The following is a 26,833-nucleotide window of genomic DNA, read 5'->3' as shown; positions in this document are numbered from 1 at the left end:
ACTTTTCAATTGAATATCTATATTTAGTCCAAACAAAAGTTACAACCTATTTCAAAGCAAATTTCGATTTGCTTCTCACGTAAGCACCGTACTTGTAAAACAAGAAGGGCACTGGAATCATCAATGCCGCTAAACACCCAATCAACGTTGCCGCCCATTTGATCGTCAAATTGTTAAACATTTGTGTATCAAACAATGGAAACGCAGCCCCAAATGATGCCCTCATGAAAGTATTAGCAGCCAAGATTGAAGCAGGTACATGCACGTAACAATCAATTAAATAATTCAACGTTGGTAAGAAAATCAATATCAAACCAATCCCAACGAAACACGCACCAATGACCGGAACGATCCAATGAACATGTTCAGGATAGTCCCCGGTCCATCCTAACCAGAATATTCCAATAACAAATGCAAACCCGCCTACCATTATCGGAGGTAATCTTGACTCAGGAGTCCATTTCTCACCCGTCCTATCAATTTTATTATTGTACCATCGCTCATAAAAGATAATCATAGCTCCAGCAATAGCAACCCCAATCATCATAGATACATACGGTAATTCTGCCACCCCTTGTGACCATCCAAATCTACCACCAAAAATGAGGGGAATCACCGTCAAAAACGAATATAACATACCATATATGAATGCATTGTAAATGCAAATGAGGAACACAATCGGTTCCAAAAATAATAGTTCCCATGGACGCAAAAGACTGTTCTTGGCAATTTCTTTCAAACTAAGTCTAAGTTCCTCTTGAGGTGCGAAGATTCCCCAGTTGCCAGTCTTTCTTCTTAACCACTCAGCTCTTCTGGCTAGTATAAGGGGGTGATGCGTTTCTTCCAAGCAAAAGATATTGAGTATCAATGCAACACAGCCAATTAGTGCAGAAAAGTAAGAATTCCATCTCCATCCTAGTGCACTATTCTTTGTTGTGAACCCACCTAGGATTGGTGCTAGCATTGGTGCACCAAAGATTGTGCCCACAAAGATGTTAACTGCAACACTTCTGGGTCTGTCTTCCAACAAGTCAACCATGATTGCCGGTGCCAAGGGGAAAGGTCCACTTCCAATGAAACCAGCAAAGAAACGACATAACATGATGGTCTGTAAGTCCTTGGCTGCTGCAACACCAAACAAGAACACCGAGTAGCCAAAGGCAGAGAAAATCATTATTGGCTTTCTTCCGTACAATTCAGACAATGGGCCATAAACAATTGGACCCAAAGCAAACCCAAAAACATAAAGCGAAGTAGCCAATGCTGCAACGGTTTGTCCAACGTGAAATATTTCCATAACCTCTTTATTTCCTTGTGAAAAGTAAGCGGATCCAAGTGAAACGTACATGGCTGAAAACCCCGCTGTGAAGCAATAAAGGAATTTTTTTGAAGCTGGATAGTTTCGTGGGCTGTATGGATCATCAGGACCATTGAATGTAACACAATAAGCATCTTTATCAGGGAGTGGTGGTGGAAAAGCTCGATTATCTCCCCATGCACGAGCAACGTCTTCATCATATGCTTCTTCAATGGATTCTGGCATCTTTAACATTCTTCTAGTCAATTGACGTGATAACACCGGGTTACTCTCGATCCTTGATAACATATCTCCTTGAGTGTGGTGTGATATAATATCATTGTAATCATGAAGTGGTCCCAACTCTAGATCCTTTTCGGTGAAAGGTTTTGGATCTTCAGAACCTCCCTTTGAAGTTGATACTGATGACGAAGAAGAGTGGTCTTTGTGACCATTGCTTTGTCTACCGGCATGTTTTTCCGACTCCAATCTGGTTTCTGAAGCTGGAAGTTTATCCTGTTGCTTAGTGTCCCCCAATGTCGATTCGGTGCCAGTTGAGGAATTATTTCTGTTGTTAGATGCGCTATTTTGATTGCTTGACATTATGATTGCGCTTGAACTATTGAACCATCAAAATTCTGACATGGAATTCTTCTTGATCAGTGGATATGAAGAGCATTATATACTGTTATTTTTAAAACCCACCAGACGTTTCTTCTTGCATTTTTGATGGTCATGAATTAAACCCGAGAAACCAAAATTGATTAAGTAAAAAAATTGGAACAATAAAAAACCTGTAAATAATGTTATATCAAGCGTATATTCCCAACAATGACATTTCTCTTTTCAGTTTAATTTTCACGCTGTCTTTAGTTACAACTGTGGTGTCTTGTTTCTAAAGTTGGTCTTTCACAGGCGCGGGAAATTGATCGCGTTGTTGAGAGGGCATTGTGTCTTGGGCGCTACGCGAGGTAAAGTCAAGGTGTTTTGACAAGTGATTCCGAAGGGTTAATCCATTCATAATATTGTTGAGCCACATTGCTGGGGCAACACCTGTCACATGAGACTTTTTTAGATCAAATTAGGTAAAACTTTAGCTTATGCAATCAGCCTAATGAATGGTTGCGCATCATGAGTAAAAGTTTTGGTTTTGTGTCATTCTAAGGGGTACTCAACAAAACCTTCGGCTGTAAACTTATTTCCAGAATATATTTCCCTGCTTGAAACAAAGGGATGTCTGTTGCTTACATCAATTTGTAGGACATGTATGGTCAGAACAAGCTATTGAAAATTCACACTCAATGAGAAGACCAAATCTTTCGAAAACTTGCAGTGACCGTTTTTTAGCTCATGCATTCGCCAATCCCATTTGGACTGTTTGATGCTTCTTTACTTTTACAGGAGAGCTTGAGTAGGACAACGCTGGAGACATTTATTCGAACCTTACCAACTGAATGGAGAGTTCCGATTAATATCTTTCGAAATGTTTGCAGCCTATGCATGAATATCTCTTCTAAGCTTTTTAACCTTGGTAAGTCTATGCAAGCGAATGCCTCAATGAGCTTAATATTTTGTTGGTTCTAATAATTGCCACAAGACTTTTGATCTCTACTTTTACAATTTTTAATTGAATTGTCACCACTATTATGTTAAATCGCAGTACGTTCTAATAATTGCCTGTTATTATATCTAAAATAGATTCCATATTCTATAGGCTCTACATGAACGATTCTATAAATCACCTCTCATTAAGCGTTTGCTCACTTTTTAGCATACTTTGACCGACCTCTAGCTCTAGCGCCAAATTTATAGAATAAAGAAGGTACTGGAAGCAATAATATACCTACACATCCCAACATAGTTGATGCCCATCTAATAGTCAAGTTGCCGAACATTTGCCGAGAAAATAACGGGAACGAAGCAGCAAAAGTGGTTCTCAAATACATATTACTTGCTGATGCAGAGGCGGCTACCGAAGGATAACATGCAATGATGTAAGTGATTGATGGTAAATACACCAATATAATTCCATTACCAATAAAAAAGGTTCCTATTACAGGTAATATCCAATGAGTTTTATTGGGATAGTTACCCGTCCACCCGAAAAGAAAAATACCAATGACAAAGGTAGAACCGCCTATCATAATCGGGGGTAATTTTGTTTCTGGAATAGGGGATCCCTTTGTCGTTTCCAGCTTGTGGTTGTACAGTAACTCAAAGTAGACTATAATTGCTCCCCCTACAAATACGCCAAGTAACATCGATAAGTAAGGTAGCTGAAATACTCCCGCTTTCCATCCATATATACCCAGAAACACCATTTGGATAATTGATAAAAAGGCGTATACCATCCCATAAATAAAAGCGTTGTAAATACTGAGTAACAAAATTATTGGTTCGGTTATTAAAAAGATCATTGGCTTGGCCACATTCTCTCTAGCAATTGCTTTCCAATCAATGGTGATATCCTCTTGTGTAGCGTAAAATCCCCAAATACCAGTTTGTTTTCGCAACAGTTGTGCCTTTTTAGTTAACAATGTAGGATGATGAGTTTCCTTCAACACGAAGCAAGTGCAAAGTAAGGCAAGTGACCCGATCATACCAGATACATATGAGTTCCATCTCCAACCCAAATTTTTACTTCTGGTCACAAATCCTCCGACAACAGGTCCTAGCATACTTCCAGAAAAAAACACCATTGGGAAAATAGTTATCGTTCTTGGTCGATCCTTTGGCTGAAACAAATCAGTCAATACACCGGGAGCAACAGCTAACGGGCCACCTCCAACAAAACCGGCAAAGAAACGACAGAGCATGATTGTTTGGAGGTCTTTCCCTGATGCAACTGCGAATGTAAAACAAACATAACCGAAACATGAAATAATCAAAACGATTTTTCTACCAAATAGTTCAGATATTGGACAGAAAATAATTGGACCCGAAGCAAAACCAAGAACAAATAGTGAAGTTGTCAAACTAGCAACTGTGTAACTGACGTTACAAATTTCCATCAAATTTTCACTCCCTTGGGCAAATATTGTGGAGCCAAAAGTTATAGAAAATGTAGTCAATGCAGCAGAGAAGCTGCACAAAATCTTTCGCCATAAAGGATAAAAATAAGGGTGGCATGGGTCTTTTGGACCATCAAAATCAACTCTAAATGTTGATCTATCAGGAAATTTAGGTAGGTATGGTTTCTTTTTCCCTGAAGATAATCCAGTGTTGTCTTGTTTATTATCATGTTTTATGTGTTTGTAGATACCCTGTTCCAAGTCTCCAGTTCGAATCAGCGCAATAGAAAGTTCTTGATTATCGTCCACATAGGTAAATTGGTTACTTGAATTAGACATTGTGAATGTTTGCGTGAGATTTCGTATCATTTATTTCAGGTGTATATTGATTCATAACGTCACATATTTGTCACGACCATTGGCAAATTTTTATAAAAAGCTGGAGAGTTTGAGGTATGCGTAAACACATTCATGGGTTAAGTTAAGAAAAGAATTTTGCATCATCCCTATTACGCCCCATTTCTTCATGTAGGGTCATTTGCTAGCAACTAATCACGCGTGAACAAGTTTGTTCTTGTATCTGGCCAAGACAAATTGGCCAAGCAATTTCAAGATAAGAGCACTGCTGAACAGTTTATATAATCTTTTCTATCGGACAAACATATCATATTTTGTATATCACATACGATATTCAACGGTGTTTAGAGTCGAATATGCAACACATTGTAGGATGTTGTTTTAAGTACCAGGTTTTCTGCTACTTGATGCAAAAAGTTTTACATTATTTTAAGCCAAGGGTAAACATAAACTATTTAAACAAATTTATACGTTAACTATTATCGAACTGATGCAAAAAGAGCTAGGTAAAAGAGACAAGAAAGTTAACAAAAAGAACATCCAGCATCCCTAAGTAACTAGTGCAGTGTATTTGAATTTTGCACCCATAACGGAATCAAAGAAAAAAAAAATATTTTGAGATTTGCTGCTTCCTTCACTTCAATTATATTAGGCTGTGTTAACCTTTTCAAGGTGTTACCCCGTTCAATTTCGCTTCAACAAAGATTCCATGAATAGAAAGACAGCATGGAATTTGTATTCAATAAAGTAAAACGTCCTGTCAATTGTGAATTTAACCTTGTGTGAGTGCCAAAGCTCATAGTAGACAACCCTGTCCCACCACGAGCTACAATTAAAATAAAAGTCGAACATTTCAGTGTTGGCGGCCCCCATCTTTGGTCACTTTCTAGTGAAAAAATCAAAGTTGGACTCTTAACAGTCATGATGATGACACAAAAAATACGAGTCTAACAATAGCAAGCAAATTATATTAAGGGAAACGATGATCCCAAATTCGAGCTTGTAGGTGATATACATGGCAAAGAACATACCTCCATAATTATTTTAAGAAGCTAGGATTGCACACAAGAAAGCGTTAATGCGGTTACTTTCTACTTATTTGTTAAGAAACGCGCAACGCGCATCAATTAGCGGAAATCTTTCCTATTTGAGAAATGATTACTCATACATAGGAAAAGGGTACCCGCCAGGCGATAACAAGTGTGTGGCTTTACTTATGAGTAAACACGCATAGAAAGATAAGGTAATAATAAAACCATAAATAGACAAAGATTTAGCTAAACTTATTTTTTTTCCTCAACAATTAACCCAATAAGCGCTAATCAATTTCAAAGCAAGGTGCCATACCATGTACATTCCAAAAAAGTATCAAGAAGAAGGGTGGGATCAGGTTGAGTACCTTATAAACAAGTACCCATTAGCAACCATCATAACTACTACCAATGACAATGAGATCATAGCAAATCACATACCATTATATTTAAAGGTGGAAGCATCTGGTGAGAGAAAGTTGATAGCGCACATTGCCAAAGCCAACCACCAGATACCATCATTAACTTCGAATAGTAATGTGTTGGTCATTTTCCAATCAACAAACTCATACATTACACCTAACTATTATCCCACCAAAGTTGATACTCATAAAGTTGTCCCTACATGGGACTTCGCAAGTGCTCACATTCACGGGTCGTCCAAAATCATTGATGATTTTCAATTTGTCCGAGATCAACTCAATTACTTGACTAACCAAGAGGAAGGAAAAAAGGATGAAGATGCAACAAAGTGGCAAGTAGACGAAGCACCAGAGAATTATTTGAAGATTATGCAAAAAGCAATAACAGGACTTGAAATAAAGATTGATTCATTTCAATGCAAGTACAAATTTGAACAAGGCGCAAAGAAACCAGACATCTCTGGTGTAATAAAAGGATTGGCTGCTGATGGTAAAGAGGAGATCTCAAAGTTAACCATCGATGCGAATGCAAGAGCAGATGAGAGAAAAGCTGCAAAGACGTGAAACGTTAATAATTTATTTAGAGGTAATATACAATAGATCTACATTTTGCTGAAGGTTTTATGTGTGGTGACCTTTTAAATATCTTGATTGCCAAAAATCTGTGAGCCCCGACAACTTATTAACAACCAGAGAATATTCTGTTTTTAATACTTTTTGCTATTTTTTTTTTTTAATATGGATTAAACCTAGGAGCTCCGCGTCCTCTTCCTCTGAAACCAGCTCTTCCTCTGAAAGCGCCCCTGCCTCTAAATCCAGCGCGTCCACGGCCTCTCGAACCTCCTCTATTTGCATTCACTCCCGGTATGTTGGTTCTTTTCGGCAACACTTTCAAAGGCCTATCTCTAAAAATCGAACCATCCAAAGTCGCCACAGCTTTATTCATAGAATCAACATCACTAAACTCCAAATAAGCGAAACCCTTAGGTTGTCCGGTAACTTTATTCGTCATTATGGTAACTCTATTGACTGTACCTGCTGGTGAAAAGTGTTGTTGCAATTCCAATGGGGTCGTTGGGTAATCGACATTACCAATATACACCGATCTGGCATCAGATTCTCTTCTTTCTGCGTCTAATTGTGCAGCTGTTGGCACACCGGAAGCGTCACCGGAATTGCTCGAGTCAACGAGATCTGGGTTAGTGTACGTGTTATGGTCCTGTGCATCAAGAACAGCATCAAGTTCTTGTAATCGTCTCTTCTCCTGTTCCAATTCTTCAATGGTTAGTTCTTGTGGTTGAGATTGTTCTTGAGTTGAGGATTGCGGTTGGACACGTGCTTCTAAGTAATTCAGCTGCTGTTCATAGGATATTTGATCTGACATGATGGATTTGTTGAGGTGATGTCTATGATGATGATGTATCTCATTATTGGTTTTTTCAGCGATTACGTTGACTGGGTATACATGAGATATGCTACCAAACGGTGAAAATAATTTTTTTACTACATAGACATACCAAAGAGCATACTAACTAATACGTTTTATTTCTATGAATTAAAACTGCGACACACCAGGTAAGTTTCTTTCCCTAGATAAGTTGCTCCTGATGTTACCAATGTCCCGAGGAAGAGTAACTGGCGGGTCATTTTCTTTATTACGATCAGAAGAAGATTGAGTCGACCCATAATCAATGTGCTTAATCTTTCGTTTCTTTTTCAGACTGGGAAATAATGCTTCTGTTTCTGAACGTAACACATCCACATCTGTTTCGTATCCTCTATCGTATGGCATATAATCATCATCATCGGTAAGCACACTCATGAATCCTGAATCAGCACGAGGAAGCTCATCACCATGGCTTGGTTTTCTTCGAGAACCATCTCTTTTTCCCATTAACAAAACTAGCCCAATCATAACCCCACCAAAAATGAGCAATCCTAGTATGATACCAACTCCAAGACTAACTATTCCCAAATGAATATGAAGGAAGTTGCCTGGTTTTCTATTAAACCATTGTAAATTCAACGGTTTGTCAATTAAGAAAACACACGAGCGATTGCTCGTATTTCCTTGTTGAGTGCAGCCGTGAGATAACAACTTCACCTCTTGATTTTTATTGTAAGAAGAGCCAACCACAGTATCAGTATCGTTCAATTTTTGCAACTGTAGTAATGTTTGACCCTTCTTCAGTGTGTGTTTGCATACAAGACCACCACGAGTGAGATTTGTTCGTATTGTATCTTTGACATTTTTACCCAACGCACAATCAACCAACTTATAGGCCTCTTCATTTGGTATCAAATGAAATTGGAGAAACTTGTATAAATCACCAAACGACTTTGTTATGTTGAAATCTTTTAATGAATCGGGTTGAGGAATAAGTAAAGAATATGGCTTCTTGTGTGTTAAAGACTTTTTGATATCAGGAAACACATCAAGCAAACGTGTAATTGAAAAATCGGGAAACAGAGCATCGAATGTAGTTGCGATTAGATCATTTATGGGAATGTAAAAATCATGTGGAAGAATCACTTTGTTCACTACATGTATCACTCCTTGGTTGAATAAAACGTCCGAGTTTAAAGGCAAGTCAAATATATTATCATTGGCTACTTCAATCTGATTGGAGTCTTTGGAGACACCTAGGCTTCTTACTCGGATTGAATCATCGTCGATATCCTGAAATATTTTTGAACCTTGAAAATCACTGTATAATGTCTCTTTTAAAAACATACCTCGAATTATGCTTTTGAATATAGTTGGATTGGATTCAAGGTAATCTAACACTAGACTGAGTTCTTTCCATAATCCTTCATCAATTCTACTATCTGTCATACCACATGGTAAAAATATTGTATAGCCTTGCTCGTTGTCTTTCAACGATAACACGTCAAACAAATCAAAATACCTTAAAGTACGCACGCACCCACTACGATCGATCTCCAAGTCATCTGAAGGAGGCAATGCTCCATTAGACATCAAGTCTCCTAGCGAGTGCTTGAGATTGACCGGTGTGGAGATTTCATCTTTTGTGATAAATATCTGACTCCCATTTAGTATTGGGACAGTTTCAGCCACTTCTACGCCACCTGCAATAAAGTAATGAGGCCCATCATCCCTCTGCTTTTCAGATACTTTGATTTTGTAACAACCGCCTAGTTTCTTCTTTGAGCATAGACGAGTATTTGCTAAGATATGCGATGCGTCACTAAAATCAAGAGCCTCATCAATAAAATGATACATAAGTTCTTGTTTGGAACTGAATGACATTGACTTTATCTCATCGTCACTGACATCATCACGCAGGTCAATGTCAACAAGTATTGTTTGGTTGACAGATGAACCATCAATATAGCTATCCAACAGTCTAAAGTTTAACTCTTTAACAACATTGGAGTAGCGATGAGCAAATAAAGCTTTTCGAGCAATCATCTCAGCAGTAGGGATTTTCAAATATTGAAAGAACTCATCACCAGTTTCAAAAACTTGTAGTAGCCCATCGGCTAGAGCTATTGATTGGTTAGTGGAGAAACGAGCTATTGTCGTGTTTCCTTGATTTTTGTGAAATGTATGTTTTTGTCCAGCCGATGAAATGACCTTTTTATCTGTCCCGTTCTCACCGTCGATATACTCCTTAAACATGAGATGTTGGAGTAGCAGGACAATGTCTGAGTTTATCTCATACTCAGCTTCGTCGGTAGTATCGAACGCCGCACTATCGGTATTCACCAAGTAATATTTTAATTGAAGATCAGTTAACGAATTTTTGAACACATTATTGCTAGGTACAACCACTGTTTTCACGCCATGAAGAAAGTCGGGACACGATGTGGGAAGCTCCTTTGGTTTCTTCTTATTCGTTTTCTTCTTCTTCCTCTTCTTCTTCTTCTTGGCTAACGAATCTTCTTCTTCCTCTGGAAATAGCAGTCGAAACAATTGACGTACAATTGACATCCTTTCTTCTTCTGAGTTGAGCAAAACGTCACACATTGTCTCCTTCACTGGTAGTAGTTTATCAATCGCTTGAATATATGACTTTTGATGCTTTGCATAGATGTCCTCTTCCACTATGGTGGCAGAGTCGTCAATCACATACACATCATTATCTGGCTTGATTTTGACGGGATATGGTTTACCTTCCGTCTTGTTGTATAATGTATCATAAATAGCTTCTTCTCTAGTTAGATTTCCAATGGCAATCTTCTGATTCAAAATATAACGTAATAAGTTGTTGTCATCCCAAGGATCATATGACCCTGCCACCTCAACAAATGCCAGATTTACGGGCGCTAGCAACGTCACATTTTGCATAAGATTTAGCTGTGGAATTATTCCGTTTCTTTGTAGTTGACGTAGAAAGTACGAGAATTGTGGTTCGGCTGACAAGATATCGACTATGTAAGACGGCGTCGGTTCCACTTCTTCTGATGTTGTTGTAGGTCTAGCAGATGTTGACGCTAGTTCTAAAAAAACAATTAAGAGGAGAGCTAGCAACTTATGAGTATCCGGTCGTAGATGAAATAGCATTGTAATGTATATGTAGTGAAGTGGTGATTTGAGTAATGGGTAGCTTAGTTTTGAAATGTGCTCGTGGAGCGTTATCAGTGTGACTCTGGTTTTTGTTGCACTAAAATTTGCGCTACCGCTTAACTGTAAGCGAGCTAATTAGTTCGTGCCATATTAGACATCAACAGTTAATTTAGTTAGCAGCAGATATGTTGTAGTTGGAAAATGGGTGGCTAAATGCGAGCAACAATGCAGCAAAAAGCCATATCTCTTTTAATTGGAGGTAGTTCTTTTGCGTACTCACGAAGTCATGCTTGTTTAAGAATTTGCTCATGCATTTGCTTGTTGTTTACAGAAGACTTCATCCCTGCTTAGGAACGATAATGCAAGATGAACCTTGTTTTTTACTAGAAATGCAAATGCTGATGTGCAAACAGAAATAGATCCTGAAGAATACAAAATTACTAATAAGCATTCAAAACAAATCAGAGCCTTCTCAAATTTTTTTTAGCTGGTGGTATAGTCATAAGTCATCTGGAAGAGGCTCTAACACTTGACAGTAACAGTTTCAGGTCCCATGTCAAATTAGACAGAAGTCATAATGGAGAAGACCATGCGCAGTTTTCAATTATCCGATAACGTAAGAATAAAAAATACCAAGAAAAAAATGGGATGCAATAATGGCTGATAAAAAGTAGGCTTAACGATGCATTCCAAAAGCTCTTGTGCTCTTGTATATTGAGTAAATGATGTTATATGAGCAAATTATTTGTATTTATACTACCTCTGTTAACGAATTTGAAGATGATATAAGACTGGATCAAATTTCTCTTACCGAAGATTTTAGCTGGTCAAAACAATCTCAATTCAACCTTCCAACCAACAGTTTATCACCAAAATGATGAAGAGAAATGTCGAGTATATGGGTTTGGATTGTGCTGCAGACAAGATGGATCCGATGTACATGCACTATAAAATGTTGCTGCAGAAACAAATACCATGGGCATCACAAACCAAATATGCAAAATATACTGTTTATTTTGGCGTAGCGGTAATTTTTGTTGCTTTGGTTAAACATTCTTACTATAGGGTTAGAGACATCAGATTCAGGTCGGGTTCGACTACAAATGCGGCTGTGTCACTCATTGATGTACTCATTTCCTATTGTCGATTCGTGGGATATAAACAGACACCCAGGTACTTGCAATACTTTGCTTCGTTCCCTAAATCGGTTGGTTCAGCACTTTTTATGATGTTGACTACTTTATATTTGGCTTGCTATTGTTTTGTTCCCCATTTTTGGTATCGACCATGCATTGGATTTGGATCACCTCCGTTGGCAATTCGAGCTGGATTAATGGCAACTGCATTAATGCCGTTCATTTATGTGTTATCTGGAAAATCAAACATGATTACACTCCTTACTGGTGTTAGCTATGAGAAATTAAACACATATCATCAGTATGTCGGAGTTGCTGCTTTTATACTTAGTATTGTACACACTGTGCCCTTTATTTATCAATTCTTACAAGAAAGCGGTGCAGCTTATATGCATGATCGTTTCATGTCTAAACAAATATACATTAGTGCTATCCCTTCATTCATATTGTTGGGATTATTGTGTACATTATCAAAAGCATGGTTTAGGAAACATTGTTATGAAATGTTTTTACATTTACATTGGATGATGGGGGTTGCGTTTTTTGGTTGCTTAATGTGGCATACAAAGGCCGTGTTGGGTTCGTGGGATTATATGTGGGGTGCATTGGCATTCTGGTCAACTCAGTTAATTTTTAGAATTTTGGTCAAGACGTGTTTTAGACCAAACTCAATGTTTTTAAGATCAAGAAGAGCCCATTTGACTAAACTTGATGAGAATACCTATGAGATAAATGTGGACAATGTTAAAGGGTATACTTGGAGACCAGGACAACACGTGTTTCTTAGATTTAAAGGGTTGAGGATTTTAGATAGTCATCCTTTCTCCATTGGAAGTACAAGTGAACAAGGCGAGGGTATGAAGTTTATCGTTGTGCCGCAAAAGGGGTTGACAAAGGTTCACTTTGAAGAATTGGATCACCAAATTGAACTCAACAAGCAAGTGTACATTGATGGTCCATATGGAGGTACTTTCAGAGATGTAACCAAGTTTGAAAAGGTTGTGTTGGTCGCATCAGGTAGTGGTGTCACTGCTACAATTCCGTTCTTGCTGTATCTTTCACAATTGCATCAACAAAAATCCCCATTGGCGGACAACCTTAAGTGCATCAATTTTATTTGGGTAGTTAGGAAAGAGAACAATATTGCTTGGTTTCTGGACGAGTTGACAAAATGTCAAGAGATATTAGGTAAAAAACTCCACCTAGACATACGCGTTTGTCATCAACAGAACCAAGTTGATGAGGTTAGAGATGATAAGTTCGATCTTGAAAAGAGTGCTGAATCAGATGATCAAGTGAGTTTTCCTACATTTCCAATAACTTATGGAAAGCCACAAATCACAAACATTTTACATTCTTTAAGGACAAGTTTATCAAGAAGGAATATCGTTGTTTGTTCTGGTAGTCCTTCCATGTTGGGTCAAGTGTCAGAGACTGTATCTGAATTTCAATCTCTAATCTTTAATAATGATTTAAGAAATACTAATGTTGAAGAGGTTTATTTGCATACGGAGAGTTTTAGTTGGTAGATTTGTGTATATTGAGTATTATAGATTTAGATGAATGCATATAAATATTGAAGAACAGAAGTTTTCTGGTGGGGAATAGTTGACTGAGTATTGAGGGGAGGGAGGGAGGAAAAGTGCATAATTTGCTCATGCTTTCGTATTGATGAAGGAAAATATTGCTCGCTGAATGACACTTTTTAGTCGGTAAAGGAGAGTTATATAGCTTCTTAACCACAATAATACAAGTGAACTTATTCACGAAGTTTGTACCCTTGACTGTGTTCGGCTATCAGCTTTGCTTATAGCAGTACAATGTATCGTTTTCAACGGTTGCAAATTCTTAAACCGCTTTCCCCTCAACAAAAACAAAACAAAAAAGAAGAAAAGAACAGAAATCATCCGAATTACACAAAACCTAACCTTGAGCAAATTTTTCTGGTGAGTTTACACAAAAGCGGAATTCGAGCAGATTTGAGCAGATTTAGACTTACCCAATTTGATCAACCAACCCCAATCAACCGATAACTCATTATGAATAAATGAAGAAACGGAAGAGCATAACGAAAATGTTTATTCACGCTGTAGAAAACAATATGCTCGTTCTTTACAAACAGCTTTTAGTCCATTGGTACCAACCACAGGCCCCATTTGAGCAAATTAATAATAGCCCGATACAACAGGGAATTCAAGTAATCAATCATCTAATCGATTCATTCATCTATTTCATCTGTTTGGTTTTGCGATATACGTATATATATATAATACTCAGCAAGTGTCCGCCATACATATATAATCAGCTCGGCAAAACCAAAGATCTGCCAATCACGCAACATTAAAAAGTCACCATTATAGAAATCAGTCGGTATGTTCAAAAGAAGTGTTGAATACGAAGGGATGGACTGTTTAGACGAGTCCAATCCCATGTATATGCAATATCACACAATGCTGCAAAATGAAATTCCATGGGCTTCGCAGACAAAGTATGCTGAATATACAGTTTACTTTGGTGTTGTATTCATATTCATTGGTTTGGTTAAACAGGTATATTATAGAATTAGAGATTCCACATATAAATCACAAACAGATTCAAATGCAGCCACGTCTTTTATAGATGTTCTTGTGTCGTATTGTCGATATGTGGGTTACAAGCAAACTCCAAGATATTTGCAATATATTGCCTCATTTCCCAAATCAGTTGGTTCAAGTTTATTTCTAATGTTGTCTACGTTATATTTGTCTTGTTATTGCTTTGTACCACATTACTGGTATCGAGGTTGTGCAGGATTTGGATCGCCACCGTTGGCAGTAAGAGCAGGAATGATGTCAACTGCATTAGTACCATTTATATATGTCCTTGCTGGTAAATCCAATGCCATTACGTTGCTCACGGGTATCAGTTATGAGAAATTGAATGTATTTCATCAGTATGTTGGTGTGGCGGGGTTCATTTTAGGAGTTGTACATACAATTCCCTTTATTTATCAACAATTACAAGAAGCTGGTGCAAGTGCGTTACACAAGACTTTTATCACTGATTTGTACTACGTTAGTGGTATACCCACTTTAATACTCATGGGGTTGTTGTGCACATTATCAAAAGCCTGGGTAAGAAAACATTTCTATGAGTTGTTTTTACATTTGCATTGGATGATGGGTATTGCATTCTTTGGTTGTTTGATTTGGCATATCCAATTTGCATTGGGAGCTCAAAATTACATGTGGGGAGCATTGGCATTTTGGGCATCCCAATTGCTTTACAGAATCTTGGTCAAGACGTGTTTTAAACCCACATCGATGTTTTTGAGGTCGAGAAGTGCACATTTGACCAAACTTGATGAAAATACGTATGAAATCCAGATTGATAATGTTAAAGGGTATAAATGGACACCAGGTCAACATTGTTTTCTCAGATTCAAAGGGTTGAGGATTTTGGATAGTCATCCATTTTCTATTTCAACTACGACTGAGCTGGGTGAAGGGATGAAGTTTATCGTAGTTCCTAAACAGGGGTTAACCAAAGCACACTTTGCGGAATTGGATCGTCAAATTGAGCTTAATAAGCAAGTGTATATCGATGGACCATATGGAGGTACGTTCAGAGATGTGTCTAAGTTTGACAAGATTGTGTTGGTTGCTTCAGGTAGTGGAGTCACCGCAACAATCCCATTCTTACTGTACGTTAGCCAATTGCATCAACAAAAATCCCCATTGGCCGACAACTTGAAATGCGTCAATTTCATCTGGGTGGTTAGACACCAGAGTAATATCAAATGGATCGAAGATGAATTGATCAGATGTCAAGAAGTACTTGGTCATAAGTTACAATTAGACATAAGAGTCTGTGATTATCTAGTTGAAATGAAAAAGATGGATGACAAAATAGATGTTGAAAAGAGTATTGAGTCAGAAGAGTTGTCAACCCCTAGACTTCCTATGACCTATGGCAAGCCTGATGTACGTTCCATCTTGACCTCATTAACAACAAGTTTTTCAAGAAGGAATATTGTCGTTTGCTCAGGTAGCAATTTAATGCAAACCCAAGTGTCGCAAATTGTATCTGAACTTCAGTCATTAATATTTAATAATGATTTACGAAATACAAATGTTGAAGAAATTTACTTACATACTGAATGTTTTGGTTGGTAAATAAGGCAATATTCGTTTCGTTATATAATCCTATTTAATGCATGTTTTTTATTTATTTATTCGGACAATGGTATACCCATTCATTTAAATTCCATTGTTTTAAAATTGTTGAAAACCCATCAGTGTTTTTAAAAGTACAAAATTTCTTATAAGTTTTTGAGGGCCAATGGATTTTGTTTCGTTTAGACTTCTTAGGTGGGTATTCAATGTGGAAAACTGGCTTCTTAGCTTTGACGAAAGATTGATATTGTTTACATTCCTTATACTGTCCACATTGTTCTTGAACAGAGAAGTCAACGTATGACAATACTTTTTTAACTATATCACCACCATTCTTCAATCCAATTGCAAGATCATGTTTTTTGGCGAATTTAGACAATTTCTTAACATACACTATTGAATCCGATTTAGTCAATTTCAATCCTGTTTTATGATCATATGCATCGATATTATCGGGGTCTATTGCATCACACCCTTTTTCCTTGGCTAACAAGATCCGCTTCTGCATAATCTCAAAAACTGTTGCAGATGAAATGTTAACCCAACGTTCACCTTCCCATTCGTGTAAAGGTTCACCTAGTTCTGAGCTAGTGAAGTTGTCTGCATCAGGACGCCATTCTTCAAACGTACCAGCTGAGAAGTAACATATTACTACTTTGTTCTTTGAGTGGAGGTCTTTGATGAGTTCGGTTGAGCTGTCAAATAAGTCGATATCGTAAATTTTGGTCTTGGAGTCGATTTTTCTTGGTGGGTTGTCCAAGACACAGTCCCATGAGTCACCTACTTTACCAGTCCATTTTGCGAGGGAGAAGGATACCAAGTACGACATTAAGATAAGCCAAGAAACGTCAATAGCTCGGTAATTGATTATCATGGTTGGTTATGGGTAAGAAGTTTCTGGGCAGAATGAAGTTTTGAAAGATCACTACTAAACGGGGTATTTGGTTGATTTATACTTTAGATCTTTCTGTAAATGCACGGCGGTATTAATTATTTTTAGATACAACAAACTCCTCATTTATGATCGTCGGTTTGGATTCGATGTATGTTGTCGCCTTAAATTGTCTTCTAGTCATTCTTTCCAGGTTTCTATTATGTCAGTAAAATTGAGTTTAGGCTATACTTCTTTATCTCTCATTACCTCTGCTCAAATGCATCATGTTGCAAATTGATCATATTTCGTACTCTAAGCCTTTCTCAGTGTCGTAAACGTTTTTTTTTTTCAATTTACGACAAGCAAACCAAAATTTTTGTTTTTGTATGTCGATAAAAAATCCACTTTTGATAATCCCTAAATCCGTATTTCATTACAACATAAAAGTAATTCTCTAGAACCACCCTTCATTGACAACAACCCACCTGCAATGGCAGTTCCAGATTTACTTCTAGATCCTCAATTGAAGTATTGGGTTCTATTACCCATTTCACTTGCAATGGTTTTAGTTGGATTACTTCGATCCAACATTACATATTTAATGCAACCGCAACCAAAACTTGAACCTTACAAAAAGGTAAGAGAAGCGTATGTTTATATACACAATTACAATTGACTTACAAGATATACTAACGAACTGTTTTAGGCAATTTCTTCTACAAGCACGCGCATTCAGAGAGAATAATCATGTATTAACCAATGAAGAATTTGAACAATTGAAAGCATACTTTATTGAAACTTTATCCACTAATGAATTCTATGCTGAAAACCCCAAGAAGGATGAACCAATCAATCCATTCGATCCAAATTCTAACGAAGCCATTATGCAAATGGCAAAAGGAAATTTACTCAATTACATCCCACAAACATTAATTATGGGATGGGTTAATTACTTTTTTGCTGGATTTGTTATTATGAAACTACCATTTCCATTAACCGATGGGTTCAAAAGCATGTTACAAAATGGAATCATGACTCCTAATTTAAATGTGCGTTATGTTTCTTCAATATCTTGGTATTTTGTCAATTTGTTTGGATTAAGACCTGTGTATTCAATTCTCATGGGATCTTCTGAAGCTGATGAGATAATGAAACAAGCCTCACAACAACAACAGACTCCAATGCCTAATATTGGTGGACCGGGTGGACCTAAAGCTGATAAGGTTTTTGCTGCTGAAGCGGAAAATATTCAAATTTTGGATCATGAGTCGGTTTATGATGGAATTATTGAGAGATTTGTTGAAACTTATGGATCGTAGGTGAATTTATATCTTAGAAGTGTGTATTAGATGTATGCTCTTATACATATGTGTAACTTTGTATCAATGATTGCAAATTGCGCATACAGAATGCAAAAGAAAGATTAAATTTTCCAAGCACTCAAAGATCATCTCATTAACATCCCGCCATCATATCTCCAGTACACAATGTCCACTACAGAACAATCTCAACCCCCGCAATCTGATGTTAAACCAAAGCCAGTTATATTCTGTATCGGTATGGCTGGTTCAGGTAAAACCACATTCATGCAAAGGTTAAATTCCCATATCCATTCTAAAAAACAAATTCCATATGTTATCAATTTGGACCCTGCTGTACTTAAAGTTCCATTTGGTGCTAATATCGACATAAGAGACTCAATAAAGTATAAAAAAGTGATGGAGGAGTATAATTTGGGACCAAATGGTGCCATTGTCACATCATTAAATTTATTTTCTACCAAAATTGATCAAGTTATTAAATTGGTTGATAAGAAACAAGATAAGATCTCTGATGTAATTATAGATACACCAGGCCAAATTGAATGTTTTATATGGAGTGCTAGTGGGTCTATTATAACTGAAGCTTTTGCATCGTCTTACCCCACGGTAATTGCTTATATTGTTGATACACCAAGAACAACGAGTCCAACTACATTCATGTCTAATATGCTTTATGCTTGCTCCATATTATACAAGACTAAGCTTCCCATGATAGTGGTATTCAACAAGACTGATGTGCAGGGTTGTGATTTTGCCAAAGAATGGATGAGTGATTTCGAAACTTTCCAAATGGCAGTGCAAAAGGACCAAGAAGAAAACCAAGAACAAAGTAGTGGATATATGAGTAGTTTGGTAAACTCAATGTCGTTAATGTTGGAAGAGTTTTACTCTAATTTGGATGTCGTTGGAGTTAGTTCATATACAGGCCAAGGATTTGATGAATTTATGGATGCAGTAGATAACAAAGTCGATGAGTATAATGAATTTTACAAAGCGGAAAGAGAAAGAATATTGAAAAAGAAGGAAGAAGATGAGAAAAAGAGACAGACTAAATCATTGAACAAGTTGATGAAAGATATGGACATGAAAGATAAAAAGAAACCAGGTCAAGAAGGTGAAGTTCTATCTGATTTTGACGACGACGACGAAGTAGACGAAGAATTACAAGGTGAAGTCTTGCCTGATGAGGAAGAAGAAGCGCGTGAATTGGCCGAGTTGGGAAACCCATCTAGGGAATACACTTTTGCTGAAGATCGTCAATCGGAATTGGACCCAACCAAGGATGCTGATTTACAAGCAAGGTATCAACAAGCAATGGAAGCCAGAGGAAAACCAGTGTCTTCGCAAACGGCAGAAAATATCGCTAGATACATCAATAGAACACAATAAGCAAATGAGTCTATAGGTTACCTTTGTGTATTATTTCGTAAATACATCATCTACTTTGAAAGGTTGTGTTTTCCATTCATCTTTGAATATCAAATGTGGTTTCTTCTCCGCCAAGTGTAATATAGTTTTCCCGAATTCTGAATTACACCAAGCAAACCAAGATCTAGTATATGAAGTACCATGTTTAGAATTGACATTGACACTTTCATGCATAAGACCAGACCCGGCAGTCGTATTCATAATCATGTGTAAGCTGTTAATGATTTCTTCTTCATCATCGGTAGTCCTAATCCTCATCAATAATGACATTGGCCATGCGTTTTTAATACCAATATGTGGTCCTCCAATACCTTCAAAATGGAAACCTTTCAAGTAATATGGATTACCATCTTTACTTAGCACCATTTTCCTCGTGTTTTGATATACTTCATCATCTTTAGGAATGTAACCCAAGTCAGGAATCGACAAAAGTGAAGGAATATTTGCATCATCCATAAATGTAGCACTACCGTATCCATCAACTTCATAAGCGTAGACTTTGCCGTATGTTGGATGGTTGACAATACCAAATTTTTCAATTCCCGAAGTCAATGCCTTAATGAAATAATCCGTCTTTTTAATAAACACCTCCACTTCAGCACTCATTGAATCAGCTAAAACCTTCTCATTGAAGAAATTTTTTCTAATTTTGATCAATTCAGTCAACATGTGTATATTTCCAGGAACGAAAAATTGTAAAATTGTAGCATCATCACTAGGTCTAAATGCACTTCGAATTAAACCTGTGCCATAATTGACAGGGTTACCTACACCTCCCAATGGTAATGTTTCGGATCCAATATTCGTATCTCTTTGGAAAGAATAGTAAAACGGTAAAGCTTGTCCTGATGCTTCATCAAATGATGGTTCACTTTCCCTTCTCAATACAATTAGTAACTTTTCATATGCTCGGAACCAATAATCATTAAGGAACGAGGTATCACCTCCCGAATTTTCAAAATATTCATTAGTTAATGTCAAAAATGAAGCAAGTGAGTCAATTTCATATTTGCACTCAAAAACTTGTCGCCAATCTGGCCTTGGATACACATTATCAAATGCCGTATTGCCTGGTTTGACTTGTGATGTAGGTGGCGGGTGAAATGCGTTACAATAGGGGGAGTTATTGACATAGTACGCTTGGGTGTTGATGGCTCCAAGAATCAATTGTTTGAGTTTTTCATCATGTTTAATTAATGGTTGATAGACTGATAATTGACGTGCTGCATCTCTAAGCCATTCTGCATGTATATCACCGGTAACAATGAATGATTGAGGAAATACTTGTTTCCGGAGATAGTTTGCCTTGTGATCGTCTTTGAGCTTGTGCCAGAGTATAGTTGTATCTAACGTATTGGGTAAACAATTCTCAACTAATCTAGCTAAATCGGGGTCGGCTATTCTATGTTTCAACTCATCAATCACCGATTCAACTGCATCAGACACGAATGTTCGACATTTCGGAGCTGGTCTCATATACGGGTACTTTTGCCCACCCTTGGAGAAAGGTGGATGACGATGTTGCGAATAAGTGACGTAATCGGGACATTGTTTGACTTTTTTATCCATTTGTTTAAGAACAGTTTGATCTATTTCTCTTGTATCGAGTTGGGATTGCTGGTATTCACGATGGCCTGCTAGTTTGGCTATTTTATTTTCTTGTGCTGCTTGGAGATAACTCACTTCGTCAACAGGACTAGTTAACTTGTCATTAGTGGTGGTGCTGTTGTGACGAGTGAATAGGGAATAAATGATGAATAGGGATAGTAGAGCTACAAGTAGTTTGATGTAATGGTGGATTCTTGATTGTGAAATCATCTTGCAACGTGATGCTATAGAGTGACACTGGCTTGTCTTCAAGTGTTGTGCTCTACAACTGTTGTTTATCGAGCAAGGTAATTTTTTTCCTTTTGATCTATTATGCATGTTGCACATCGTACATTCGAGATATATACAAAGGCTATTAACTAGTCTATTCAATACATCAACCCTTGGTTAAATAAAGTGCATCAGTCTTGGTGTTGAGACTAGTATTAATCAACCCACTTGAAGCTATTGTCTGTATGACACTATTCAATCCATGTGTATCAGTTTCCTCAGTTTTCGCTAATTTCAAAATATCCTCATAGCTTGAAGCATGTTGAAGGTCTGCTGTCTTAATAAAGCTTTGTAATAAGGATCGAATTCGGGCATCATTGAGAGCCAATCTAGCGCCCACGATTTCAAAATCGGTGTTGGACCATAGTGATCCAAATAAGGTAAAGTCGGCTTCCAAATTCAATATGTTGAGAACAAAGAATCTCGTATAGGTTAATGTATAAGGAAATGAGTCCATGATGTTGGTGATAGTACTCTTTTCCACCATTTGCATTGCTTTGTCTACCACCAGAAGTACGTTTTCATCGTTAAAGGAAATTTCCAGCTGATCTAATCTCAACAATGTCTTTACTTGCTGTTCGTTACTGATGATATTGACTAATTTGTCATCAACGAGCCTGATATCGTCCCAGGGAAAATTTTTCACCACCTCATCCAAGTCTTGACCCACGGATTTCATGAAATTTTCACTCTTTAGTGCTAGCGAAAGTATGTCAGGGTGAGAAACTTTCTTCATTTCATAGGGCGGTATATCCATTTCTTTATGCTTTTCATTTTCCAACCGTATTTTCTTTCTCATTTCAAAATATGGTTGATTCCATTGATCTATTGATGTTGGAGAGAACAAGTTGCACCTCTGCTTGAACACGATCATAATTGGAGCATTCATCAATCGCTGGAGGTAAAATTTGAAGACCTGTTGGTGCAGTTTATGCACAGGGACTGTTGTAAGCGGATTGAAATAAGAGTTGATTGCAGACTCAATGTCTGCATTATACACACTTGTATTCTTTCTGCCTGAAGGTGATTTCGGTAATATTCCTTGCTTAGTTCTAAACTGCGACTGATCTTTGAATAGATACTTTGTCTCTTTAAGCTCATTGGGACCAAACTGTATAGGATTTTGAAACAATCGTTGTTCTCTATTTCTATCTATTTTCCAATCACGACCTTTCCTGGCATTTCTACCAAGTATTGACCATCTTTTGTTTCGTAAGTTCAAATCAGATGTATTTTGAAGAAATGATTCAATTTGTTCGGCATATGATGAGTTTTGTTTATGTGAAAGGACATTATAGAGGTTGATTAATCGTCGTACAGAAATAGGAACTTTATTTGTGGACATTAAAGATGAATTGTGTGATGTATGATTCGTATACTATCTGAATTATCAGTCATTGAATGCGACGTAAAACAACCAGGGGCGGGTGAGGCGTTATTTTATTTGCTATCCGATAGTGATGAGATGAAGCGCCAAATACAAAAAAGTCATTCCGAATTTAGACGCCGCATTGCATATATATATATTTTTTTCAGTCAGTCCCTGAACTTTTGGTTCATTGCTATTATCTTCCTTCTTTTACTGATTGACTACTTATACATCAACTACAATGCTTTCAAGATCAATTCGCTCATGCGCAAAGAGAATCCCAAAGAGACAACTTCCAGTTACTCGTTCAATTATCTCTGTGTCAAGCATTAGACCACAAACCGTGAGTTTATTCCCCACAAGGATTTTTGCAGTCAAGTACAGTTCTGCCACTCAACCCGATTCCAATGGCAAGGGAGAGTTGTTGATTGAATTCACTTGTAACGTATGTGATGAGAGATCAGCCCACAATATGTCAAAACAAGCTTATGAGCACGGTACTGTTTTGATACAATGTCCCAAATGTAGGAGCAGACATTTGATTGCTGATCACTTGGGGTTTATAAGAGATGAAAAGTTTAACTTGAAAGATTATATTGAAAGTCAAGGAGAAAAGATTGATAACAGAGTGTTGGAATTCGAAAAGATTCCACCAAATTTGGCCCATTCTTCAGGACAAACTGCTGATGAAGATACACCTAAACAAGAAAAAGTTTTGGATCTTGAAAGTCCCGATGATAAGGTGATCAAAGACAAAAAGGAGTAAGCAAGGTTCTTAGTTATTTTGTTAGCAATGAATACTATTATTTATGTATGAAGCACTTGTAGCGTGAATATCTTCGTTCAATTTCCATACCCTTCCTTTTTGATTGCAAAAAGGAAGAAAAAGAAAAAAAAATTGCGACCAATAATAAAACTGCTGCAGAATTCAAACGAGTTCCAATAGTACACTCTTTGCTTTTGAAGTGCAGCAGATATATAACTGTTGAAAATCGCCACTACAATAGATCAACTTAGAAATAAAGTTCAATTCTCTTCACACAACACCCCAACATGCTTCAAAGAACCGCTTCCACTTTCAGAACCCAATCGCGCATTTCGCGAATCATCGGTGTTAGATTCAATTCCTCCTTGAAAGATGATGCTCAGAAAGCAGTCAATGGCATCAAAGAACAATATGACAAGGCTAAAGATGCAGCAAATGAAAAAGCTGAGGAATTAAAGAAATCAGCCCAAGAATCAGCAAAGTCCTTAGCTAAACAATTTTCTCAAGAGAAAACCATTAATGCTCAAGTGTTGAACAAGTACAAGAAGCAATTGGAGCAAAAGGCCAAGGACTTGGGGGTTAGTGATTTGAACGAACTCAAAGAAAAGTTTAAAGACAAAATTGAGAAAACCAAGATTGAACTTGGTGCCGAGGATCCATTGAAGCAAGTCTTGGAATGGGAGAAGCAACAGAAGGAGAAAAGTACCGATGGCAGTGTCATCAATGTTCGTAAGATAGATGAAAAGAAAGAAAAGCTTCCATTTAAAGTACTCAATGATTTCATAGATGTTGATAAAGCAAAAGGCTTGCCAGTAGATGATATCAAAATGATTTGGAAACATAGATTTCTAAATAAAGAAAGGGCTTTACATGCAACATTAGATAACAGGCAATTTGCAAATATTTATGCAAATGCGTACAGGTATCCAAATTTTGTCTTGCCATTACCCAAGCCACACAATGATGGGTATGAGCTCGAATTTGTTCAATGGGCATTTGTCGGCCCAAACACAATTCATTGTATGTTTACCACCTTGGCTGAATATAAACTAAATAAGGAATTTTCCAGGCCACACACAACTCTCATATTCCATCAAGAATTTAGTCAAGACAAAGATCTTGTATTAATGAATGGGGTGAGTGAGAAGGAAGGGGGATTGTCTATGGATGAAGCTCAATTACTTGCTGTTAATTTGCAGAGGTTTTACAGCGGAAAATTCCCTCAAATGACGAAGTTATTGAAAGAGTTCAATGAAGGTAGTCCTGAATTCAATGTCGAAGAATTGATTAAAGAGGCTACATCTGTATAGATGCAATGGTTGTATAAACGAATCCACGACGTTCCTACATTCCATTTCTTCCCTTTCCTTGTCTGCCTCCTCTTGTACCTCTTGTTTTCACCGGCTCAGGGTCGTATTCTTCTTCACTGGTGAGGATCTCATTTTCATCCTCGGCATACGTGACTGGATGTGGAACTGACCTAGCATGCGATGATCTTGAAGCAGACGAATTATGTAGAACATTCTCGGAATCACTGGCGTGCAAAACAATTTCGTTGCTCTTTGAAGCGGTCTTGCGATTGGTTTTACCTTTCGTTTTAGAACCCTTTGCTGCAGTCTCAGCGTCCAAATTCATCTGCGTGTACGTTCCTTCCTTCAATTGTAAAAGGATCTGCTTAAATACATTTCTTGTGTGTTTTTCATCTTCAATACCATGAAACTCTTGATCATCAATATCCACACCAAGCAACATCTTTGTCTCCTTTTTGATCTCTGAATTAATATATTGATTTAGGCTATATTTGTCGTCGTTATCAACATATTTCTTCACAGCCTCGTTCAATCCGGCTTCAGGGATTAATGTCAATTGAGTTTGCTTTAAAAAATCACTCACAATATCTTGAAGAGCTAACTCGGTGGTGTTTTTCTCACTCAAACTTTCATCGACCATATCATCACTGAATTTAGTCTTTTTCCTCAATATTTCAGGTTGTTGTTGTGTTTTCTTTTTATAAAATTGAACAACATCATTCACATTTGCTATCCTTCCCACAAATTGGTTTGAGAACCTTCGAACGTTTTCAATCTCAAAACCTCCGCTGTACTCTACCCTAAGTCGAATCAATGGTAAGGGGATATTTTGTGTGTCGTCGTTGTGATCTCCGCCATTGGAGGCAGTCAACTCCGGATGGCTTAGTAAATATGTGTTTTTTGCTACCTCAATTGCTTTCTCAACTTCGTTTGTTAAAAATGCAATGACGTCCGCTTTTGATGCAGTACCGGGGACCAAATCAGTCTTCTGTAGCACAATCTCCCTCAACACAAAAGGTCTCACTGTTTTCAACTCAATTGGTTCCAAAGAGTAATCACGGCCTTTTATGTTCATTATAAATACCTTCTTGTCAGGGCTTTCTCCTTCTGATAGTGATGTCGCGATGGACGACCCTGCCTGTAGTACATCAAAAGACGTTTCTGGATTGTGTACTGGATACGGAATACATTCATGCTCATGACCCCAGAGTACGAAATCGAGGAAATGAGGCAAAAAGTTTTCCGGTATACATGAATTAAAAGTGTGCATTGCGTGGTTCTGATGAATTACAAGGAAATTGAACCACTGGTCTGTATCTACCCCAGGTCTTTCAAATTTTACCTTTCCATCTCGGAAAAGTCGATGTAACCTCTCATCTCGAACATTAGACATGCCATATAACGCTAGTTTTGTACCCCCCTTTTCAAATAATATAGGCTTCACGGTTATTGATTCGCAATCCTTTACTTTTCCAAAATAGTTGACTAGTCCCGAAACAGCCAAAACATCGAGAGCCAGTAGCAATCCATCCCCAGTTGCATCATCATGGTTACCACTAATAGCAAACACTGGTATCGATATGTTCAAATTGGGATCCTCATAGTTCACCTCATCAACTCCGTTAAACATTGTTGTAGATGGATCACTTAATAATTCCAACTGACACGCTTTGCTTCCCATACAATTGGATCTCAATGACTTCATAACGTAATACATTGACTTCTTTGTGGGTTTATTGATATGAAATAAATCACCCCCTTGTACTAACATGTCCACGTCCTGATCTTTGGCAATCTGAGTAATCTCATCAAAAGTCTTCCACCCGTCATTACCTCTTATAGGATCATTCTCAAAACACCCAACATGGTTATCTGTAGTTAAAAGGATTCTAATAGTATCAGGACCATTCTTAATACGACCAACCAAAGGCATCTGACAAGCAATAT

General features: G+C 37.5%; 15 protein-coding genes across 15 annotated transcripts; 7 read left to right on the top strand and 8 right to left on the bottom strand. All coding sequences in view use genetic code 12, as the record gives it.

Moving 5' to 3' along the window:
• Positions 1-46: 46 nt before the first annotated feature.
• On the bottom strand, positions 47-1,900 carry CORT_0H00710 (hypothetical protein; the record flags this gene model as incomplete). The annotated part of the gene is made up of 1 exon (XM_003871264.1): positions 47-1,900. The coding sequence occupies one exon, from the start codon at positions 1,898-1,900 to the stop codon at positions 47-49; it is 1,854 nt and encodes a 617-aa protein (XP_003871313.1).
• Positions 1,901-3,057: 1,157 nt separating this feature from the next.
• CORT_0H00700 (hypothetical protein) lies at positions 3,058-4,677 on the bottom strand (the record flags this gene model as incomplete). Its single annotated transcript, XM_003871263.1, has 1 exon — positions 3,058-4,677. The coding sequence occupies one exon, from the start codon at positions 4,675-4,677 to the stop codon at positions 3,058-3,060; it is 1,620 nt and encodes a 539-aa protein (XP_003871312.1).
• Positions 4,678-6,013: 1,336 nt separating this feature from the next.
• Positions 6,014-6,682, top strand: CORT_0H00690 (hypothetical protein; the record flags this gene model as incomplete). The annotated part of the gene is made up of 1 exon (XM_003871262.1): positions 6,014-6,682. The coding sequence occupies one exon, from the start codon at positions 6,014-6,016 to the stop codon at positions 6,680-6,682; it is 669 nt and encodes a 222-aa protein (XP_003871311.1).
• A 169-nt stretch (positions 6,683-6,851) lies between these two features.
• CORT_0H00680 (cytoplasmic RNA-binding protein) lies at positions 6,852-7,502 on the bottom strand (the record flags this gene model as incomplete). The annotated part of the gene is made up of 1 exon (XM_003871261.1): positions 6,852-7,502. The coding sequence occupies one exon, from the start codon at positions 7,500-7,502 to the stop codon at positions 6,852-6,854; it is 651 nt and encodes a 216-aa protein (XP_003871310.1).
• Positions 7,503-7,673: 171 nt separating this feature from the next.
• On the bottom strand, positions 7,674-10,646 carry CORT_0H00670 (hypothetical protein; the record flags this gene model as incomplete). Its single annotated transcript, XM_003871260.1, has 1 exon — positions 7,674-10,646. The coding sequence occupies one exon, from the start codon at positions 10,644-10,646 to the stop codon at positions 7,674-7,676; it is 2,973 nt and encodes a 990-aa protein (XP_003871309.1).
• An 877-nt stretch (positions 10,647-11,523) lies between these two features.
• CORT_0H00660 (hypothetical protein) lies at positions 11,524-13,314 on the top strand (the record flags this gene model as incomplete). The annotated part of the gene is made up of 1 exon (XM_003871259.1): positions 11,524-13,314. One exon carries the CDS (start codon positions 11,524-11,526, stop codon positions 13,312-13,314), a length of 1,791 nt encoding a protein of 596 aa, XP_003871308.1.
• Positions 13,315-14,157: 843 nt separating this feature from the next.
• Positions 14,158-15,939, top strand: CORT_0H00650 (ferric reductase; the record flags this gene model as incomplete). The annotated part of the gene is made up of 1 exon (XM_003871258.1): positions 14,158-15,939. One exon carries the CDS (start codon positions 14,158-14,160, stop codon positions 15,937-15,939), a length of 1,782 nt encoding a protein of 593 aa, XP_003871307.1.
• Positions 15,940-15,991: 52 nt separating this feature from the next.
• CORT_0H00640 (hypothetical protein) lies at positions 15,992-16,813 on the bottom strand (the record flags this gene model as incomplete). Its single annotated transcript, XM_003871257.1, has 1 exon — positions 15,992-16,813. One exon carries the CDS (start codon positions 16,811-16,813, stop codon positions 15,992-15,994), a length of 822 nt encoding a protein of 273 aa, XP_003871306.1.
• Positions 16,814-17,414: 601 nt separating this feature from the next.
• Positions 17,415-18,132, top strand: CORT_0H00630 (Aim27 protein; the record flags this gene model as incomplete). Its single annotated transcript, XM_003871256.1, has 2 exons — positions 17,415-17,461; positions 17,520-18,132. The coding sequence occupies 2 exons, from the start codon at positions 17,415-17,417 to the stop codon at positions 18,130-18,132; spliced, it is 660 nt and encodes a 219-aa protein (XP_003871305.1).
• Positions 18,133-18,300: 168 nt separating this feature from the next.
• On the top strand, positions 18,301-19,524 carry CORT_0H00620 (hypothetical protein; the record flags this gene model as incomplete). Its single annotated transcript, XM_003871255.1, has 1 exon — positions 18,301-19,524. The coding sequence occupies one exon, from the start codon at positions 18,301-18,303 to the stop codon at positions 19,522-19,524; it is 1,224 nt and encodes a 407-aa protein (XP_003871304.1).
• Positions 19,525-19,554: 30 nt separating this feature from the next.
• On the bottom strand, positions 19,555-21,498 carry CORT_0H00610 (hypothetical protein; the record flags this gene model as incomplete). Its single annotated transcript, XM_003871254.1, has 1 exon — positions 19,555-21,498. One exon carries the CDS (start codon positions 21,496-21,498, stop codon positions 19,555-19,557), a length of 1,944 nt encoding a protein of 647 aa, XP_003871303.1.
• Positions 21,499-21,547: 49 nt separating this feature from the next.
• Positions 21,548-22,786, bottom strand: CORT_0H00600 (hypothetical protein; the record flags this gene model as incomplete). Its single annotated transcript, XM_003871253.1, has 1 exon — positions 21,548-22,786. One exon carries the CDS (start codon positions 22,784-22,786, stop codon positions 21,548-21,550), a length of 1,239 nt encoding a protein of 412 aa, XP_003871302.1.
• Positions 22,787-23,051: 265 nt separating this feature from the next.
• CORT_0H00590 (Zim17 protein) lies at positions 23,052-23,576 on the top strand (the record flags this gene model as incomplete). The annotated part of the gene is made up of 1 exon (XM_003871252.1): positions 23,052-23,576. One exon carries the CDS (start codon positions 23,052-23,054, stop codon positions 23,574-23,576), a length of 525 nt encoding a protein of 174 aa, XP_003871301.1.
• Positions 23,577-23,863: 287 nt separating this feature from the next.
• Positions 23,864-24,886, top strand: CORT_0H00580 (Atp11 protein; the record flags this gene model as incomplete). The annotated part of the gene is made up of 1 exon (XM_003871251.1): positions 23,864-24,886. One exon carries the CDS (start codon positions 23,864-23,866, stop codon positions 24,884-24,886), a length of 1,023 nt encoding a protein of 340 aa, XP_003871300.1.
• A 34-nt stretch (positions 24,887-24,920) lies between these two features.
• Positions 24,921-26,819, bottom strand: CORT_0H00570 (Mre11 DNA double-strand break repair factor; the record flags this gene model as incomplete). The annotated part of the gene is made up of 1 exon (XM_003871250.1): positions 24,921-26,819. The coding sequence occupies one exon, from the start codon at positions 26,817-26,819 to the stop codon at positions 24,921-24,923; it is 1,899 nt and encodes a 632-aa protein (XP_003871299.1).
• Positions 26,820-26,833: the final 14 nt, after the last annotated feature.

The sequence above is a fragment of the Candida orthopsilosis genome (genome assembly GCF_000315875.1).
Source record: "Candida orthopsilosis Co 90-125, chromosome 8 draft sequence".
In the NCBI taxonomy this organism is placed as follows: domain Eukaryota; kingdom Fungi; phylum Ascomycota; class Pichiomycetes; order Serinales; family Debaryomycetaceae; genus Lodderomyces; species Lodderomyces orthopsilosis.
This window is presented reverse-complemented; position numbering and strand designations above follow the sequence as displayed.